At 37.1% G+C, this 21,021-nt stretch overlaps 1 protein-coding gene across 1 annotated transcript; it reads left to right on the forward strand.

Annotated features, from left to right (window-relative positions):
• The first annotated feature begins 762 nt into the window (after positions 1-762).
• On the forward strand, positions 763-15,517 carry ARPP19 (cAMP regulated phosphoprotein 19). Its single transcript, XM_030878720.3, has 4 exons — positions 763-858; positions 1,103-1,157; positions 10,614-10,736; positions 14,603-15,517. Exons 2-4 carry the CDS (start codon positions 1,113-1,115, stop codon positions 14,771-14,773), a joined length of 339 nt encoding a protein of 112 aa, XP_030734580.1. The 5' UTR covers positions 763-858; positions 1,103-1,112; the 3' UTR covers positions 14,774-15,517.
• The last annotated feature ends 5,504 nt before the right edge of the window (positions 15,518-21,021 follow it).

The following is a 21,021-nucleotide window of genomic DNA, read 5'->3' on the forward strand; positions in this document are numbered from 1 at the left end:
CGTGTGCCACAACTGCTGAAGCTCACGTGCCTAGAGCCTGTGCTCCCCAACAAGAGAAGCCACTGCAATGAGAAGCCTGTGCACCGCAGCAAAGAGTAGCCCCCGCTCACTGCAACTAGAGAAAGCCTGTGTGCAGCAATGAAGACCCAACGCAGCCAAAACTAAAATAAATAAATTTATTTTAAAAAATCATTGGAGGAGTTTGGTGCCAGCAGTTTGAGTAAATTTGTGGGAGTGGACCCCTGGGAGTTGACAAATGAGTAGAAGCTGAATTCCTTCATCAGATATTTATTAACTATCTAGGAATTTCTGGGCTCTGGGAACAAAACATAAGCAAATATGGACGAGGTCCCTGCCCTGATGTGGCTTATCTAAACAGGAAAGGTGACATAAAGTAATCACAACAAATACTGTCTAATGATAAAGCGTGCATTGTCGAACTATGCAGAGATGTGACAGCATTTAAGAGGTGGATCTGACCTAGTAGGGTCTCAGTAAAAGCCCGAGGCGATGACGTAGTTGAAGATGTGAAAAATAGGGTTAAGAAGGCGAAGCAGAGTGGGGAGAGACTTGTGGAGCACAGAGCTATGGGGCGCCCAAAAGAAAGTATGTATGGCCGCAGCGCGGAGAGCCAGGAGGAGAGCGGAACCAGGCGAGCCTGGGGAAGTGAAAATAGGAACGCTCCTGGAACCGAAGGGACCAGACTAGGTAGGTAAGGGCGGGGAGAAGCGGCTCCACTCATAAACTACAATTCCCAGGAAGCGTTCGGCGGACGGATGTGAGGTGAGGCGCGAGCCGCGACCTTTGAAGGAAAGAAGGAAGTGCTTGGGCGTCGCAGAGCGGGAGAAGCGGGCTAAGGTAGGCGAGGGCGCGGCGGGGAAGGGGCGGCGGGCCGAAGGGGCGGCGGGCCGGCGGCGGGCCGTAGTGGTGGCCGCCCTTCGGGCGCGGCGGGGCTGCGTGTCGTCATAAGGCGGCGGCCATTTTTGCGGGCAGAGACGGCCCGGGCGGGCGCTCGGGGAGCGGGGTGGGCTTGAGGCTGCGCGGCGGGCGGGCGGCCTTGGCCACCCGGTAATTGCTTCTCTTCCCGGCGTTTTGTCCGCAGAGGGAGCAGTATGTCCGCGGAAGTCCCCGAGGCAGCCTCCGCGGAGGAGCAGAAGGTGAGTGTGCCCGTGGAGCGGGCCGGGGAGCCCGCAAGGCCCGGGGCCGTCGCTGCCGGGGGCCGGGCCTGGCGGCGGCCTGGTCCCACCGCGGGCGAAGGGGCGCAGCCGGAGCCAGCCCGGCGCCGGTGCAGATCCGGTGTGCCGCTCTTCCTCACCTGGCAAGGCCACACACTCCGGAACCGGCCGCCCGCAGGAGCTCGGGTAGTTAGCGCCGGCGTGGTGCGAGTTGGAGGTTCTCAGCGTCCTGGCTGAAACGTTCCTTTAGCGCCTGGGTGTGTCGGGGTTTCCCTTAATACTCAACTGTACACAAGAGCCCGTGACTTGGTCCTTATGCGTGGAGCCTAAGTTTTTCCGTGGGCTACACTTGGCTCATGAACCTTTATTTTTCTCTCGAAGAACTAACTGTCCAACTGCTTGTATTGTCTGCGTGTTCTTAGCTCTAAAGGCGGTATCTCGTGTTGGGGCGGTGACTTAGACCTGGGTTGGAATTTCAGGTCCAGTCATTGTTAGCCGTGTAACTTTGTTCAGTTACTAAACTGTTCAAGCTTCAGTCTTCTCATCTGTAGAATAAGAATAATAGTCCTTGCTGGATACAGTTGTTGTGAAGCTTAAATGTGGTGGATAACTTACCGCTTTGGCGCAGCGTGTGCTCCGAAATGTGTGCCAGTGGGATTCGCCTGTGGTGCTTGACTAAAACTCGAAAGGTTGGAATTTAATTTTTTTTTTTTGCCAGCTGACTTGATCACGTGTTTCGTGGAAACATGGGAACATTTTGTGAACTCACTTGGTAATACCTTGCTGATGTAGGGAAATAGGCCACGGATCGGTGTGATTCAGATTATGGATATAAAGGCTTTATATTTGTCTAGGTTAGTGCTTGCTTCTAAATAACCATACTTATTTAAAGAGTCAGAGGGCATTGTCATAAATGAGATTTGGTCTAATACTTGGATTTTGTAAGGGCTTCTGCTTTACGTTACAACCATGCTCCTAATCAGGCTGAAAATTTGATTAGTGTTTTAAACCCATTCCATGTGTTGTTTACCATGTTAACTTCCCCTGAATTGGATGGTTCTGTTATGATATTACTTGTAAAGTAACTGGAGAAAAAAGCAATAACAAATAATAGGCCAAGTCACTACCTTATTCGAGAATATTCCGATGTAAACTATGTTGGGTATTTTTCACACTTTGCTAAAAATCGAACTTGGGGGCAAAAAAAAAAGTATATATGCTATATATAATTTGAGGATTACAGTCATAATAGTAATATTAAATATTTATTGTAAAATATTTATCGTGATGTTCATTATTGCTTAGGATTTAGGAGCCCAGATAAAACAGCAAACCCATGTCTGTGCTGTCTTGTCCTAAACACTAAAATCAAGCTCAGTTTTGACTTCTGACGCACAATAATGTGCTATGTAATTTTCTTTTATGAGATTTGTTAATATGTTGCCAAAGCGTGGAGTGTTGATTTCTGCATTGTAAATGCTTTCACTTGGGAGAGCCTAATATTTATGTCTCTTAACAAGTTTAAGGCTGTCTTCAATGTGTTCTTTTTGTGTCTACATTAAAATTTTAATTCAGGTCTTTTGGTTTTAGGGCTGCTGTGTGAGGTTAGTAATATAATGTCCCTTCTTGAATTAAGGTTTGGCTGTAGATGTTAAGTGCCCGTAGCATGGATACCATCCCTAAACATGAGGAAAATGTGCAGAGTCACTTCTGTGTTCCTGTGAGCCAAATCACCTGTTTCTTGTATTTGGAAGAATAGTTAGATGACCTAAACAAATTGGATTATTGTTTTTGTACTCAATTGACCTTTGAATTAAAGCCAAAGTAGTCAACTAAAATACCTTTATAGTTTTATGGTACGTCAGCCTATTGCTTCTGAAAAACTAAGGTAAAGAGATGATGAGCCTGGCATAGAGTAAGAGCTAAGTCACTATTTATCTACCTGAGTAGTATGTGCACCCTTGTTAAGAGAAGAAAACTATAGGCCACTATTTTTTATTGCGATACTAATTAAATATTACAAACGTAAAAATAAGTATAAACTCCTATCTCTCTTACACCACTCTAAATCTAAAACAAACTAAATACAGACAAAAACATTCTAAATTATTAATTCACTGTCACATGGTGTTTTGCTGAAACTGAATTTCCAGTGTATTGAGACTATGGTAGCAATTGTTAAAGTACAGGAGCCTTTTGAGTTTGGCAAGTTAACACTCCCTTAGACCATATGATCCCTCAGTTCTCCCTTTTTTAAGAGTTAGCTGTATGGTCATTTAACTGTAGTCTTAGGTAGATCATTTACATTTTAAATTCAGCTCTGTAGTTTTCTCATTATTTGGACAAATGGAGTAGTAGATGAAAGCTCAGACACCCAAGCACCATAGGACTGCTTAAATATAAGATGACAATTCAGGTGCCCTAAGATATGCTTATATTTTTCTTTAGATTATCACCGAAGTGAAAAGTAAACATTATTTTAGCAGAGACCTCGTGGATCCATCATCCACTTTGAATAATACTTAGCTGAGACAGGCATGCAGTCTGATCCTGGGGGTGAAAAGGGACATGTGGAGCCTTAAAACACATAGTTCTGTTTTCATTGTGAGCATCTTAAACTCAGGACTCTCCTTTATTTATCTTTTCTCCCATGGCACCTAGGATAGTGCCTGGCATTGTTCTGAAAATGTTGGTTGAATGAATTTTTCTCCAAACTTTTCAGTTGAAACTATTGCCAAAGCACTATGTCAATACAAATGACGATACTAGTACTGCAGTTAAAAAAAGAGAGGGATAGACCATGGTAATATAAAAAACCTTAGCTTAGACCCACTTAAGAAATCTGAATGAAAGTAGAAGGATGTTTATATGTATTTTTTCATATATATGGCTTTTAACTTTTTCTTAGAGAAGATCTTAATAGCAGGTTCTCTAGAAAACAGGTTTTCTAGAGATTTTATTACAAAATTCATCAAATTAAGTTAGTAAGGTGTCTTGGGAAAGGCTAACTCAAGTAGAGCTTTCAACTTAAATATCTTTGTCAGTTTAAAAGGTATGCTTGGTGCTTTTATGACTGGTGGAGGAGGAAGAGAACTGCTGTTTAAATTACTTCATTATGTCATCAGTAAAGAGTGGATATAAATTGCTGTCCCATTTTCCCAGTTTTTAAAAAATCGTGGTTAATATTGGCCTTTTCTGGGACTGTTTTGACAGTACTTTTGGTAACCAAAAGGCTTAAGATATATTCAGTTTGGACCACAACCTGCTCCTCTGGTTTGTTGTGCAACCATTGATTCTTAACAATCTAGAAGTAAACCTCAGAAAAGTTTTAAAATGTCTTTCAAAAAAAAAAGGCTGTTTCATTTGTTGTATAGTAAATTGCTGAGATAGCAACAGTGTTTAGGCTTGCCTGTTGTTTGTGCAAGACTTCAATACTTAACAACTTCTATTCCTGAACTTATAGTGTCTACTAAACATGAAATATTCCAAAGATAAGCTGTTGGTGAAACTATCACGCGTTTAGAAAGTTTCTTAACTTTTAAAAAACAGTTGGAGTACATTGTATTTGTTCATTCAGTAGACTTTTATTGAACACCAATTAAATGCCGGGGACTGGGCAAGCAGCAAAGACTTAATAGAACTACAGAATTTTTCCACAGAGGTTGATAACAGTATTGGTCCCTTCCTGACACTATACCAAAGGATTTGTTGGCTTTCATTAATCTTATTCATCAATCAGTGCATCAATGAACATATTGCTGAGCAGATTGAGAATTTACTTAGAGCGGTCAGATTTTTATTTGCTGATGTAGTTGTGTAACTTCCCTGCTGAAGAGCAAAAAGTGGTATTAATCATTCAAACTTACTATCAATTCCATGACAGACTACAAAATAATCCTTAATTATTTGAATATATGTATGTTTATATATGTGTATATATATGCTTTTATACCTTATACTCCTCCTACTTACAGAAAGCTTAGCTAGTATATTTCAATAGACTGATTCACCAAAATGCAAGTGCCTAACGTTAATAAATATTAGGCCCTGTGCTAATTGTAGAGTATACAACGAAGATTATTTTGGGGCATATGTTATTGCCAAGAGAATAACTATCACTTAAAATATTGTTTTTAAGTTTTTGTTTTTTGTACATCATAAGCATACATCTCTGTTGCAGTATCCTGGATTTCTGCTTTCCTAGTTTGTAGCCTAGAGTAAAAGTTCCAGAATTCTAATGATGCTTTTTCCCCCCTCCTCCCAAAGCTATTATCAGCATAGAAACCACTTAGCTAAATGAAGTCACTCATATTCCAGCATCTATTTCTAAAAACTAGTAAAATTTCAGTGTAACACAAAGGCCTCTTGGAGAGTAAAGATTCAAAACCAGATTTGAATTTTTAAAAATACTTTCTTCTTGGTTAAACATGTCATTTCCCATCTTTGTTGATCCTTTCTATTGTATCTTTCTTTTTTATTTCATTAATTTCTGCTTTTTGTTTTCTCCTGTTTTCTTTGGGTTCCGTTCTTTGTCTAACTTCTCAAGTTGGATGCATAGGTCATTGAGTTTTAGTTTTCTTTAATATAAGCCCTTAAGGGACACTTGTATCCCACAAATTTGGTATGTGTAGAATTTTTATTATTAGTGAGTTCCAAGTAATTTTTTTTATTCCTATGATTCCTTTTTTAACCATGAATTATTTAGTAATGTACTTTAATTTCCAAATGGCAGGGATATATACAGTTTGAAATAATTGACTTTTAACTTTCTGAATTGCAGTCATAGATTGTGGCCTGGATGGAAATGGTTAAGATTCGCTTTATGGCCTAATATTTAGTCAGTTTTTCCATTTGTCCTTGAGAAGAATATGTATTTCCTAATTGTTGGATGCAGAATTAAAATCAAGTATGTTGACTACTTTGTCTTTTTCACATACCAATATGAGGAAGGTCTGTTGAACTCTCCTATGCTGATAGACCTATCAGTTGCTCCCTATAATTTTGTTGATTTATTTATTTTGAGGCTTTCTTACTAGAGGCATAAACATTAGATCTTCTGCATTCCTAATAAAGCTTTTTGGCCTTTTTTTTTTCCATTTCTTGTCCTCCTCCCCCCTCCCCCCCCCCTTGTTTTTTTCAATTGACTGATTTTCTTCTTCCATTTTACCCCCACTATTAGTTTGGAAGTTATATACTTTATTTTGTTATTAAATTGATTCCCCCTGAAATTTTATCAAGCCTCTTCAACTAAGCAAAGTGTAAAATTAATATCATAAATCTTTTTGTAAATGAGACAGAAACATAGAACACTTAAACTTTAAAAAACTGTTGTATATTTTTGTTCTGTCCTTTTTTAACCTCACATATTAAGACATTAAAATTAGGAAAGTGTGTCAATTATATTTCAATAAAGCTGGGGAAAAAATTAGAAAAGTGACTTGTTCAGTATACATACATACATACCAATTTCTTGTTTGCTTTTTCCTTCTTTATCTCAGACCTTTTGAGGGATGTATTTTCATTCTAGCTGGAATAAATGTTCAGAAATTCCTTTGAAGGATGTTCAGAAACATGCAATCACACCAAATTTTGTGTGCTTCTTTGCATTTTTTAACGTGACTGTAGGGATAAATTGCCTTTTTAAAAAAAAATTTCTATTGCAGCTTTTTATTTTAAATCACTGTGAAATGAAATTCTCACAACATAAGACCTCTTCAAACTCCAAAGTCAGGCATCTGGAGTAGACTCTCAGGTCACTTCTCCCTCTTAGCCCTGTGTACACCCCAGTCACCCCAAATCCTGCCAGGACCATCCTGGTGATCTCTTTTTATTTGTAATAGTTCTAGCAAAAGTTATACAACAGTTTATTCCTTTAATTTTAATTGGCAGTTTACATATATACATACTGCTATACATATTATCTCCTTTCTTTTAAATTACACAAATACTTTCTAGGAACTATTTCAGTAAATTGCTTATTTTACCTGATTTTGTCAGTTAATGTCCTGCTCTGGAGAATAGAAATCAATTTGGGTATTTCAGACAGAAAGGGATATGATTTAGGGGGTTAGGTTACAAATTATTTGAAAGGATAGAGTAGCAGAAAGGGGAAGATGATGTTTCCAGAGGTGAGGGATTACAAAAAAACCTTTGACACTGCAAGAGTGAGCACTATTCTGAGCCCAGCATCCTCTGCCCTATCTCATGTAGCTGCTACAATAGACCCTAATCATGAGCTTGATGCCCTTCTGCAGGAACACACAGGAGCTACTGCTGTCTGCACATTGTGTGGCATCACCAGGAATAAAATGGATTCTTTTTCCCATGCCTTTTAATTTGTTGTAGGTACCATTGGCAGAACCTTATAGGAATTCAGTCTGAGAAATGTGCTTTCAGGCTTATTCTAACTGTGGTGATTCAGAGGAGTGTTTAGAGAAGGGTGAGTGTGGGCTGAATGCCCATGGACACAGTCCACCACCTGACATGTTATTAATACTCCACAAGCAAACTGTACCTGCGTCAGATCATTGGTGAACATCCAGGCATTTGAACTTGCTTATCAATAAGCCCTAGAACTGTATACATTTGCAGAAGGTTTAAGAATGTTTCTGTATGATCCATTAAAAGTATTGTATGTGTCTTGATGGTACTGACTACATTTAAAAAATGTAGCTTAGGTCATATTTTCCACCCTTTTGGTGTTAAATGTAGCTGAAATCCTGAATCCAACTGCCAAGTTACACCTAGCAGGGACTTGCCATTGTGCTATGTATTTGGCCAGGAAGTCCAAGAATTGGTTTGTTTTTCTAGGACATATTACAGATTTATTGTAAATCTAAATAATATTTTCAGCTGTAGGTGCTGTTTTGCCCAAAATATTTTTTGATAGTAAACTGTTTCAATTTAATTAAACTGTTTCATTTAATTCAATATTATATGTAAATATATACATAAATGTGTTCCTTATTAAGAAAATAGGGGAGTACCAGATAAGATGGCATATTGTGCACAACTTTTTTCCCCTCGTATATAAAATGGAGAAATCTCCAGAAACGCTGGAAATTAGGGAAAGTTGCTACCCCATACTAGAAATTTTAAGGAATCTTTCTTAGATACAGAGAACTGATAATTCAAAGCAAAGAAGTAGAGTGCTCTCATTTCCCAAGCCTAAGAAAGCTGTATGGTTTTAGTGGAAATGTAGGACTCTGTTAACATCCTTTAATTTTAAGGTGCTGGGACTGAAAGGCTATAATTGGGTTGGAGTCCTTTTCAACCAGTGTCCAAATTTAACGTCAGCCAATTTAAAAAACAATTGTATAGTGGAACCCAAGAGGAGGTCCCTCCCAAGTCCACTTATAAATTAACCACTATGGATACCCTGGGGCTGTAGTAGCGAAGTGAAGCCTCTGTGGTGACCCAGCGCACTGTCTTATACTAAACTGGGAACCTTAAATTTATATTATTTCTCCAGCTTATCTGATTAATACAATGTAGTCATATCTTGTATAGGGGTTAGGTTCTAAAGTTAGTAAGGCAAAAAATCACATATAACTGAAATCACCCTTGAAAAACCCAGTGAAGTCATGATCACATTAGAGACTGCCCCGTCAATTCTCAGTAGGTCAAGTGGTAGTCACTTTTTTGTCTAGCGTTTGAACAGATGGCCGAGCTGGTTCTTCAGTTGATTGCCAGCTGAGGTAGTTGACTCCTGTTACAGGGGCCGAGTTTTTAAACACTGGAATGATAAACAGCATGTTGATACACTTACACTCTGAAAGAGACATACTCTGGGATTGAGACTCTCCTGGGAATGCAGGGTTGCGTCATAAACCTCACACTTAAGCTACCCTTTTTGAATGGAATGACTGGCAGAATCACCGATACTATTTAGAGTCTCTATCTCTGGCTGGGCACACATAGTTGAGTTTTTTGTACATCGAGTGAATGATGCAGCCACTGTAAAAAGAATGAAAATCAAAATATGTAGACGCATGAAACTGCAGCATAAGAAGAGAGTAGAACACTTGAAGCAGAAGGAAGCATACACATAAAAGAAGCCCCATAGAAAGGGTATATTTGACAGCAGCAGCAGCTTTTTTCTCAAAATCCTCTAAGACTAAAAATGAGAAAAGGTAACAACACATGAGGAAGCTTTTGAAGATGGAAAAAAATATTGACAATCTATAGGGTGAATAAAGTTGATTATAAAACATGTATGAAAATACTTTTGAGGAAGATATATGCAAAAATTATATGAAGTTTCTTGAGTTCCTAGATTAATAAATGATTACTTGCTGCTGTGTAAGAACAGTAGGCTTGACATTTATGGATAACATTTCTGCTTTTTGACTATTCATAAATAACCTGGAAGAATCAAGATATGCAGAGGTGTGTAATTTTGCTGAGCTGGTGTGCAGAAGTGAGTCCATTAGCTAAAAAGTATGCCTTGCCATTGCCCAGCCTCCCCTATCAAGGCAGCTCTATTTTTCTTGATTCATTCTTTCTTCTGCACTACTTGCCATGAAGTGGTAAACACTGCTTCCCTATAAAATATTACTCTTGGGGACTTCCCCGCAGTCCAGTGGTTAAGACTCCCCGCTTCCACTGCAGGGGGCACAGGTTCCATCCCTGGTTGGGGAACTAAGATCCCACGTGCCGTGTGGCACAGCCTATATATATATATATATAATATAAATATATTTTATATATATATTATATATATATATATGGAAGAAAGTAAGCTATATCAAGACTGTGTTCAAAGTGAATAGGCTTAAGATATTGATAGTCCTTGGTCAGAAAACATATTTTTGATGCATTAAAGATGGGATCTTTGGCATGAAAACTGTTTTCCATTAAATATGGGTAGAAATTAGGCAATAAAATATACAGATGTAAAGATTGGCAGAGATGATGTTTCTCTCCTTTAAAAATAACAAGGTCTTCTGCATTATTCAAGGAAAATATGATGGTAAGTAAGCTGCTGTTAATTTCTATTAAAGATTCTCAGAGCTTTCAATTAAATATGATTTTGAATAAACAGGAGGTCAAAAAGCTCTTTTTTATTTTAACAGTATTAAGATGGTTCTCTAAATATGGGCAAAGAGCTGATGAGTTCCATAGAAGGTGACTAACTATAAATGTATTATACATGACTGGAAAGTAATGGCAAGCAAGACTTCAGAGCTGAGCTATCTTGATATTTTTATCCAGTGTGTGGGGTGTTATACATGCATCACAGCTATAATAGAGCTGTCACATGGATCATTTGAAAAACAAGACAGAGATGTTTTAAAAGCCTCTGTGCTTGATTTCTTAGTCTGTTGCTGCATTATTTGGTATTTGACAACTAAAACCAGAATCCAGATATTTAAAAGGTGGAATTATCTAAAATAACTGAATTGTGATAGACAAGTAATTTATTTAAAATTATTTCAGGAAATGGAAGACAAAGTGACTAGTCCAGAGAAAGCTGAAGAAGCAAAATTAAAAGCAAGGTATCCTCATCTGGGACAAAAGCCTGGAGGTTCAGATTTTTTAAGGAAACGATTGCAGAAAGGGGTAAGTTCTCATGTGTAAATCTTCATATGTTTTAAGTCCTGTGAACTCATTGTGCCGAAAGAGATTGTGAAATGGGTGTCTGTGTATATAGCTCTTTACCACCAGATGTGTGTGCATTGATAAGTATATATGTTGGCTATAGTTATATGTGGATTATTTTCTCAAATAAACCAAATTGCAAGGGAATTTTTTTTCAGCTTTATTGAGTTATAACTGATGTAAAATATTATGTAACTTTAAGGTGTACAGTGTGATGATTTGATACATGTACATATTGCTAAATGCTTACCATAATAAGGTTAGCTAACACATCTTTTACCTCACATAATTACCATTTTCTTCTTGTTATGGTGAGAACGTTAAAGCCTGACTCTCATAGCAACTTCCAAATATACAGTCCAATATTGTTAACTGCAGTTAACACCATGTTGTCCATTTATTAGATCCCTGGAACTTACTTATCTTAGAATTGAAAGTTTGTACCCATTCACCAGCATCTCCCCATTTCCCCCACCACTCAGCCCCTGGCAACCACTGTTCTACTCTGTTTTCTATGAGTTTGATGATTTTAGATTCCACATATAAGTGATGTCATACACTAATTGTCTTTCTACCAAAAGAATATTTTAACATTAATTTTAGTTTAACAGATTACTTTTAAAAGTGACAAAATATAGAATGGTGTTTTTATACAGCATGAAAGAATGACATTCACAGCTTTGAAATAATAGAATGACAAAGAAGGATTATACCAAAACATAAAAATAAAATCCTTGATCCATGAAAAGTAATATGGTGGGGAAATTATTATAAAAATGTTAGTTAATATTTGTAATACATAAAATGGTTTTTCAAATACACAAGGAAAACATTAAGGTGCCCTAGATAAAGGATTTTAGCAGAGGAAATATTGTTATGAAACACAAAAAAATGTTTATCCAGGATAGAAATCAATGGAGTATGAATTAGAACAATTATTTCTTTGTAGCTTTAACTATAATAAAAAGCAGCATCATTATTCAACAGCAGAGATATAGTAAATAAATTGTGATAAGTCAACAAAGTAGAACATTATGTGGTCATTTGAAAAGCAAAGACCATAATATACAGGATAAATAGAAAAAAGCAGCATTGAGAAACATGTTATGCATTCTGTGTAAAATGTATCTGTACCAAGTCTCATTTTGAAATCATTCTATCAGATGTGGTTTTAGTATGGAATTATGTAATTTTCTTTGATTATTATTATTTGGATTTGGGATTTGACTGTTAGTGTTTAGGAAACTTTTTTTCCTTTGCTAATCTTCAGTATAACTTATGCTAACAGCCTTTCCTCCAACATTTGGGCTGTTGACTTCGTCATTTTTCTAGCTTCAACGATTTATGACTTTAAGTATCTTCAAGTTAGAATTTATATACATTGTATCTTGGCGTTGGTGTTATAGATGTAAATAGTTGTCAATAAGAAAATGCCACTTGAATCAAGAAATTTATATAGAATTTGAGATGGGAGCTCTTGAATGATTCTGTATTTTACCAAAATGTCAGTGAATAAGCACTTTTATATTAGGGAAATGAAATGTTATATTCAACTATATAATTTCTTACTATGTTAAAAGAGTTTTTTTTAAAAAAAATGTCTGGATCACAGGGTTTTAGTTTTCCTCTGTCGTAATAGCAAACTGACAAGTTATCTTAGTATCTTTAAACAGTTTCTTGTTCATTTGAGAGGGTTGGTTAGATATCATGTATTTTAGGTCCCTTTCTGTTTTATTGTACTTGTTAATGTTATTTATTCGGATACCTATTTTTAGGCTTTTAACAATATGACGTGTGAGGGATATCAAGCAGCAGTCTGGCCCATGTTTTTTCGTATTTGTGGAGTTTGTGAAGTCCCAAGAAAACTGAGGGTCCAGTTTTAAGAAACATGACCTTAAAATTAAGTATTGTCACTTTGGTGATCCATTAGTGTCAATGCAATTATAAATATGGATGTAAGTGTGGCCCTTAAATTGAAGTGGGAAAAGGCTCTTATAAGAGTGTCATCTAGATGGTACAGAATATGTTAATTTTTAAAATTTTCACTTATACAAAATTTAAAAATTGTTAAAGACAAGTAATATTGCCTTCTTGAACTGTATCTTTTCCAATATGAGAAACATTGATCTAGTTCATTCCTCTACCTAGAGCAGTTATAATTATTAAGCATTGAGTTTAGTTTTTCTCTCACCACACTAAATAAATTTAATTCCTTTTCCTCAAGCAAAGTAGCCTAATCTACAGATAAGTGTGATCCCCTTGTGATGAACCTTTGTTTACTATAAAATAGGTAACATTAGAAACAGACTTTATTACGTTGGGGAAACTCTGCCTAAAATTTGCACTATGTGTTAAAGTTCTCATTTTGTGCTTTTGACTCTAAGAAATTTGGCAGTCTACTTTCTCTTTTAGAGGCTACTAAACTTCAGAAGTAGCTCTCTAATATAATATAGTACATCAGAAGTTCTGAGGTTTTTTTTTTCACTACACTTATTTTAAAACATGCAGAAATGAAGCTGCAGCAAGTCTTAGAAAGGCCTGGTCCAAGTTTCCTACTCTATGTGTAGTGACACATGAAAAGCAATTTCTAACTTTAGACTCTGGCCTAAGGCCAGATGCTTATAAAAGAATAGTCACTGGAGGGAGGCAGCCAGTGAGACCTTTTTTTTCAGGCCATTCAGCAATCTTAAACTAAGCTGTGAGTTCCTAGCTCCTTGATTTACCACTTGAGTTACCCCTGAAGTCTCAAAGAGAATATTTATATTTCCTCCCCTTCATCGTTTGTCCAAGCCCTCATCTCGTATCTGGATTCTTGTCTATGCTATAGGCAAAGGTTAGGTTCCCCTCCTTTGAGTAACCATAGCACCTCATGTATTTAAAACTGTAACAGTGGATTTACTTGACTGTTGTCCATCTTTATATCTCTCTTCATGATTCACACAGTGCCTCATGTAGTATTGCAGGCACTCACTAAAGGTAGGCTAAACATGATAGGTGAAAGTCGTAACCCAGGCAAATTCATCTGTTTTTACCTCGGAACAGACTAACTCATTAGGTTATCTATATTAAGGTTGATCTTTAGCTCCACAATTTATATTTCAGTGATAAATGGTGGGGTTGTTACCGCATCCATCTCCAACTAATAAGAGCAATTGTTGTACTTAGTGTCTTAGGTGAAAAATGGTGGTATAGGATAGGGTTGTGTATTTTAAGTGATAATTAATTTCTAATGAGTTCATTTCTTTTATTACCCTAAGCATTTATATTTTAACCTTAATTTTTATGTTAGTGAACTGCTGTAATTCAAATAAATGGTTTAAATCCTTACAGAACAGTTCATCTTAGATGACAGAGTACCAGCAACTATAAATAATAGTTTTAATAATTGTAAGCTTGATTGGAGGTGGGTGACATCCCAAATGCAAGTTGGTGGATTGTGTGTTTTTATTTTCAAAATCATTTAAACAAGAAATTCATGCTGGTTTTTCCATTAGTAAGTGAAAGGCTTGTGTCCCACTCTTTAAGTCCAGGGCTATTAGCTCCCAGATAGATTGATATGGAAGTTGATGTCAATATTGAGGGTTCCATACTGGCACTAGAATGATATATGTAAGCCTGAAGAAAGGGTTCTTGCCTGACTTCTCAGCTGTTGACTTGTGATAGAACTCACTGTAGAGTCATAGCTATTTCGTGTAGTTGATGTTTTTGTTTAAAAACTTTTAGGTTTATTTTATTTTGACAGTACAGGGTCACATCTATATCTTAAACCAGTGTAATTGCATATGAAAGCTTTTTAAACTCTAGTCTGAATTTTTTTTTTCTTGTAGCAAAAATATTTTGATTCTGGGGATTACAACATGGCTAAAGCAAAAATGAAGAACAAGCAACTTCCTACTGCAGCTCCGGATAAGACAGACGTCACTGGTGACCACATTCCCACTCCACAGGACCTTCCTCAACGGAAACCATCTCTTGTTGCTAGCAAGCTGGCTGGCTGATTAAAAGAGCTGAACTGCATGAATCTTCTAATTCCCATTATTTCTCCTTAATATGTTACTTCTCCACTTTTTATTTCCTTTCACTCACTAAGTCGTTTGAGAGTTATGGCTTTGCAGGTAGTGGTAGTGTGTGTGTAAGGGAATATACATGTGTAGAGTTTTGATTAGTTTAACAGTGCACTGATGAAAAGAACATGTTAGAGCAATGTAAAGTAATCTACTTGAAAATAATTGTATATATTACCTAACTCCTAGTGTAGGACTGGTTCCAACAAGTAACAAGCAAGTTTTACAATTTTAATGTTTTGGCTTTCTTTAATTCATCTTAATTATAGCTTTGTATGTTACTCTTATTTAATGTAACCTTTATTGTATTGATTTCTTCTGTATTTTCCTTTTGAATTTTGTAAAACAGAAGTTTAAGACCACAAGTTAGAAGAAAGGTCACATATTTCAAACATAAATAGATGGGGCTTCAAAAGATTTGTATCCTGTGCTTGAACTTGAATGGCCTTAAATCTGTTTCAGCTTTAACAATAGAATTTTACTTGGGCAATATTTGCCCATTCTGGTGTAACTTATGTGACTCTAGTGCTTAACAGCTGCTGTTGAAGAGTATTCTTATTCAGTTCTGTAGTGTTAGAATACCTTTTGTTGTTGAAGATGTGAATGAAGTGTGCATGTGCATCGACTGTTGAATTCACTTTTGTGCCATTTTTGTAAATACAGTAGTTTTGCACAACCTCTCACAACTGTCTGTATTAATTTCACATATTAAAGAGTAGATGATGTGCCAACCAGAAGCACAAGAGTTCCTACACAAAACCCTGTGTGTCATTAGAGCTTTTGCATAGTAAGAGTAGTTTACAGTCTTGGGGTTATAGAATACCAAACTGAAATCTTTGCTCAGTCTGCCATAGACTTAAGCTTTTTCATTTGTTCCTCATATCCATGACATTCAGTGGCCTTGTGCAAATATGATATGTTGCTTAGGCATATCTTTTGTCCTATGCAGAACATTTCATTTTGACTTTTATGAAAATTACAATTCATGTAATTTATATAAACTTTTTTAATGTAGAAACTTTTTACTTCCATAGTCAATTTTGGGGACACTAGAATAAAATACTTTGCCTCCTGTGGCCCCTCCCTTCTTTTTTTCTTGCTTCTTTGACTCAAATTGTGTTGGGCTGTGCCGTTCAGTCTCTTCAGAAACATAGGTGTCTATATCTTTACTCTTGAAATTTGCTCTATTGAATGCTGTATATTCTAACACAATAATGATATTTTCCTTATAATATTTCTCAGTTGTTAATTAACCACTCTTAATCCTGTATTGTTAAGAATTGACAATTGTTTAAATAAAAGGAAATTTATAATGAAACAAATATTTGAGAAGATTGGCCCAGGAACCTAGTCAGGATGAGCTGAACTTTAAGTAATATAATGAGCTAGGTGAATTAGGCTTGTGACAATTAGAGGAATTTACATGATAGGTGGAACATATTCATAATAAATACTTAGATATTTTGTTTCTATAGATGTCACTTTAATAAAATACAATACTTATGGTTTATCTAGTTAGTAAGAACTTTAATTAACAGACTTAACTGGGACAAATTTGCTGGTCTTTTAGGAGCTCTTCCCATGATGCTGAGGATATGTAGCCTGAGATGACAGTATGTTTTTCTTCATCTTTGACTTGTGCAGGGCCTTCCCCTCTTTTGGATCCAGGCATCTTTTCTGGATCTTGGCTCCATTTGTATACCTGCTTTCCTATGACCGCAAATCACCATAGATGGTGCCTTGAGCATAGTACCTGCACTTAAAGGCTGCCTAGCTCTCTGAGGAAAACTTGCTGATTATCTTCGTGCTTCACCCACCCCAAAAGGCAGAAAACAACAAAATCGATAATGTGTTAATTTGTTATTATAAGGATTAGTTATATATAAATAGATTTCTAACAGGAGTATGTAGGTTATTCCAAAGTATGTATAATCATTGTAGGATTATTTAAGAATTACAAAATAGCCCAAAGTAGAATATCTAGTGGTTTTGTTTTGTTTTTATGACTATTTGCAAGCTATCACCATTAAATTCACACACACACATCAGAGATTAATCTCAAAGATCAGACCATGTTACTGATTATGGTAGGACTCCTGCTATGGTTTGTGACAAGTGATGTAATCTCTGCCTGAGTTTTCATTTGTAAAATACAATGCTAATATTAACCTACCTCAAAACTTGTTGAGGATCTGTGAAATACTGAGTAAGTGCCCAAAATAAAACATTGTTGATTGTCTTTTTATTAAAAGTAAATTTCCTCATTAAACCAACCTGCCTTCTGTAAAGTCACAGTAATAGAAATCTCAGGATTTTCCATCAGAAAAGACCTGTCATTTAGGACTTGTAGGTATAATTGCTTAGCCTCCATTATTGGTGCTTGGGATAGAGGTTTTACATTTTTCTGTTTTTGTTCTGCTTCAAAGCTCAGTTAATTGAAGACATATTTGCAGGCTGTTTCACCATTGCTTGAATGAAGATTTTTGACCAAGGTGGGCTTAATCAAACATTTCTGTGATTTCAGAATTGTGGTTTGAGAAATGGCCAGTTTTAATCATTGTCCTTATTATAAATGAATGTTGGAGTAAACAAGTTGGAGATAAATACTTCATGAAAACTAGCTAATGTCTGAACTCAGTTATCTGTTTTATGTCCAGTAGCTCCTATTTGATAATACAGTTCTGAGAAACATTTCATTTTTAAAGGCTACATCTGACTAAAACAATTATTGGCATGTTGGGATAGTAAGGACTGTTGGATTGTTTTGAGGAACTGAAAGGAGCATTTTTGCAGTCTATTTACAAGTTATTCAATATTCCTTTGCTGCTCACCTAAAAATAAGTCTTAACTATTCATCAAGCCCTCTACTTGTTGTTACTTCACTTGGAATTTGTTGCTGTTTTTACTTAATGTAACAAAACTATACCTCTGAATGTTTATTGATACTTTTTACTAAATCAGACATATATTCTTTCTCAATCCAAATTAGTGAAGTTTTATCAGTGCTGAAATATGATCTCTACTTGAATTGTGCTCTAAACTTGGTGTTTGGTGATCCAGGGGCAAGTATTCAATAGGAAGAGCATGTCTGAATGGCAACTTAAGCAGTTTCTGTGGTGGCCTTTTTACATTCCCCAACATTCAGACACATTTCTTCCATTTTTCATTTGCCTTTTTCACCTCATTTTACTTCACTTCTCCCCCCTCCCATCCCTGCTTATTTCTTAAGCCGCCTGATGGCATCTGTTAAATGGTATTTAGGACTGATGAATGATCAATCCTTTAATACCCTTCTCAATATAACACAATTAAGGACCCATTTAAAATTTTCTAAAACACTGTCCTCATCTGGATAATGACAAGTTTGAGCCACCGTCCCAACTCTGCAATTCAGCATGCACTGCCAGTCTTCCCCCATATCCCTTCTCCCCCTGACATCACACCACACCTTGTAAAATTGGGATCAAAGAAGTCTCATTCTGGGATTGTTAATCTAAGGATAAAAACACTGATTTTAATACTGTTTTACTAGTTTCTGCCTTTTAAAGCAGGTAGGCCTATAGGTTTTATTCTGGAAATCACTGATGGTCACGACAGCCATTAATTATGTTTGTATTTTGTTATTTATCAACTAAACAGCATTTGAAAGAAAAATCTAATTTCTTTAATATACCCTCAGATCTGTTACTGCATCTTTTATTTGTGATGCAGTAGGACACTTGCCTGTATTAAAAGGGCCAAGAGTAAATGCCTTTTTTGTTGAACATGTCTATAGAGTTGGCAGTTAATGCTGAAATTTGTTAAATAGCCCTTCCAAAATTATACTTGTGAAATACACAAAAATAAATTGATCTACTTAATTTCTATTGATTCGATTTGCAGTTTTTGTCTCATTTAAGTGTTATATTGTTTTTCGGTGTATTTTCTGAAGTTGATCCCTTTAGATTTCAGCTACTACAATATGCAGAAAGAATTTGACTATTGTAGTCTTAAATTTTGTTTTAATTTACAGTGTTTGTTTATGAGGTCTTAGCAGCCTAACTTACATTTGTAAAGGCTTTGTAATTTAGGTAACATGAAATGCTTGCAGATTGTGAGTCTTTTCCATCTCAGGTATAAAACACTCTAGTACAATACTGTCAGAAATAGAAAGATTGGATGAGACATTCTGAGAAATTTTATATACATACAGTTGACCCTTGAACAATATGGGGGGTTAGGGGTGCCAACCCTGGGCGCAGTTGAAATTTTGTGTATAACTTACAGTCTGCCCCCCTTATCCGTGGTTCTGCATCCACGGATTCGGCCAGTCACAGATCGTGTAATATTGTAGTGTGTATTTAGTGAAAAATTCCACCTCTAAGTGGTCCCGCACAATTCAAACCCGTGTTGTTTAAGGGTCAACTGTATGTGTGTGTGTGCATTTAGATAGATGGATAGATAAAACTTAATGCAAGGTGGAAGTATTACATTCCTTAAGAGAAATAGGAATAATAAAGTTCCAGGAAGTCTAGAGGAATGCATTATTAAATTTAGGGGATAAATGGGATGAGTGGTAAATTAGGGAAATTTTAGAGGTAGTTTTGAGAGATGGGTTGCTGTAGGCATTGGTGGAGGGAAAGGGAGAAAGAAGCATTTTAGGTGGAGGGCTGTTATTTTCAAATAGGCAAGGAGTTGGGAAAATGTGGCTCTGTATAAGGAAGTTTGGTTGCAGATCAGGGCATGCGAAGGAACTTGATTTTGCTGCATAACACTGTCCTTTCCTCCAGCCTTCAACTCAGTAAATACACCTCTGTACACTTGCCCACTTGAGTACTTGAGCCAACGTTAGAAGTTATCCTTTATTCCTCAGAGGCTGTGACCAACACCCACCAAAATACACTGAATTTGTCCATTTCTCTTCCCTGCTGGCACCATACCCAAAGCCACTATTTCTTAACCTGGACAACTGCTATAGTTCTAACACGTAACTTTCTTTCTTTTTCGTTTTTTTGCGGTACGCGGGCCTCTCACTGTTGCGGCCTCTCCCGTTGTGGAGCACAGGCTCCGGACGCACAGGCTCAGCGGCCATGGCTCACGGGCCCAGCCGCTCCGCGGCATGTGGGATCTTCCCGGACCGGGGCATGAACCCGTGTCCCCTGCATCGGCAGGCGGACTCTCGACCACTGCACCACCAGGGAAGCCCTAACACATAACTTTCTACTCCTGCTCCCTTGTGCGTGCTGCAGTCCCACCCATTCCCACTGCCCCATCCCATTTCCATTCTGAAATCATACATCCAAGATCCTTTTGCCCCTGTTGAACATGTTTCTTTTCCATTAAACACTTCCCCTGTTTCATAGTTCGGCTAGCTCTTTTTCATTCTGAAGTCGGATCAAATTTAACTTCCTTAGATGAAGTCTGATTCGTTATTGCATCCCTAGCACCTAGAAACAGCTTATACATACTACATGCTTGTTGAATGAATAAAGTGAAATGGAATATTGGGTTGGAAATTAAGTGAGAAACCAGATTAAGGTTATGGATGCAGAGAGATGATGATTCTCCATTCAGTCACGTCTAACCTTTCCTTCGTTGCAGTAGGCCTTTATACTCTGTTTCTCTGCATGAGGAGAAATGTCAAGGAGCTTTGCTCTCATAAACCTCACATCACTGAAATTGGTGCGCCTGATTTTCCATGGCAAGGATGTATTAAATGCTCACTGCTTCTCTACTCTTGCTTGTGATCACAACCTTGCAAACATTCTGCATCTGGTTTCTGAGGCTCTTTATTGCCCCATTACCAATAACTTGGGCTGGTTAGTGTCTTGTAGACTCTCACTTTCCTGCAACTATACAAGCTAACATTCCTAATGACTTTGTCTATAGATGTAAGGTGCCAGTTGCTTGAGTTACTGCAAAAATGATCACTATAGGGCAGCCATATTTTTAGGATAAAGATCAGAAGCAGACACACCAGTGCGCAGCTTTCTGTCACACCACACTTAACAAGTTACAGAACACAAACCTTTCACTTCTTCAGTAGAATATCCTGGGTATATTCTGTTACAGTATTGCCAGCTGTTTGCAGTATATTCACATTCCTATGGGAGATTGGTTCTACAGAAGCAAAGGGAGGAAAAACTTCAATAAGAGGATGGTCGTCTACAGAGTAGAGTGCAGCAGAATGAAGAGTGGCACCT

The sequence above is a fragment of the Globicephala melas genome, chromosome 2, assembly GCF_963455315.2.
Source record: "Globicephala melas chromosome 2, mGloMel1.2, whole genome shotgun sequence".
Classification (NCBI taxonomy): Eukaryota; Metazoa; Chordata; class Mammalia; order Artiodactyla; family Delphinidae; genus Globicephala; species Globicephala melas.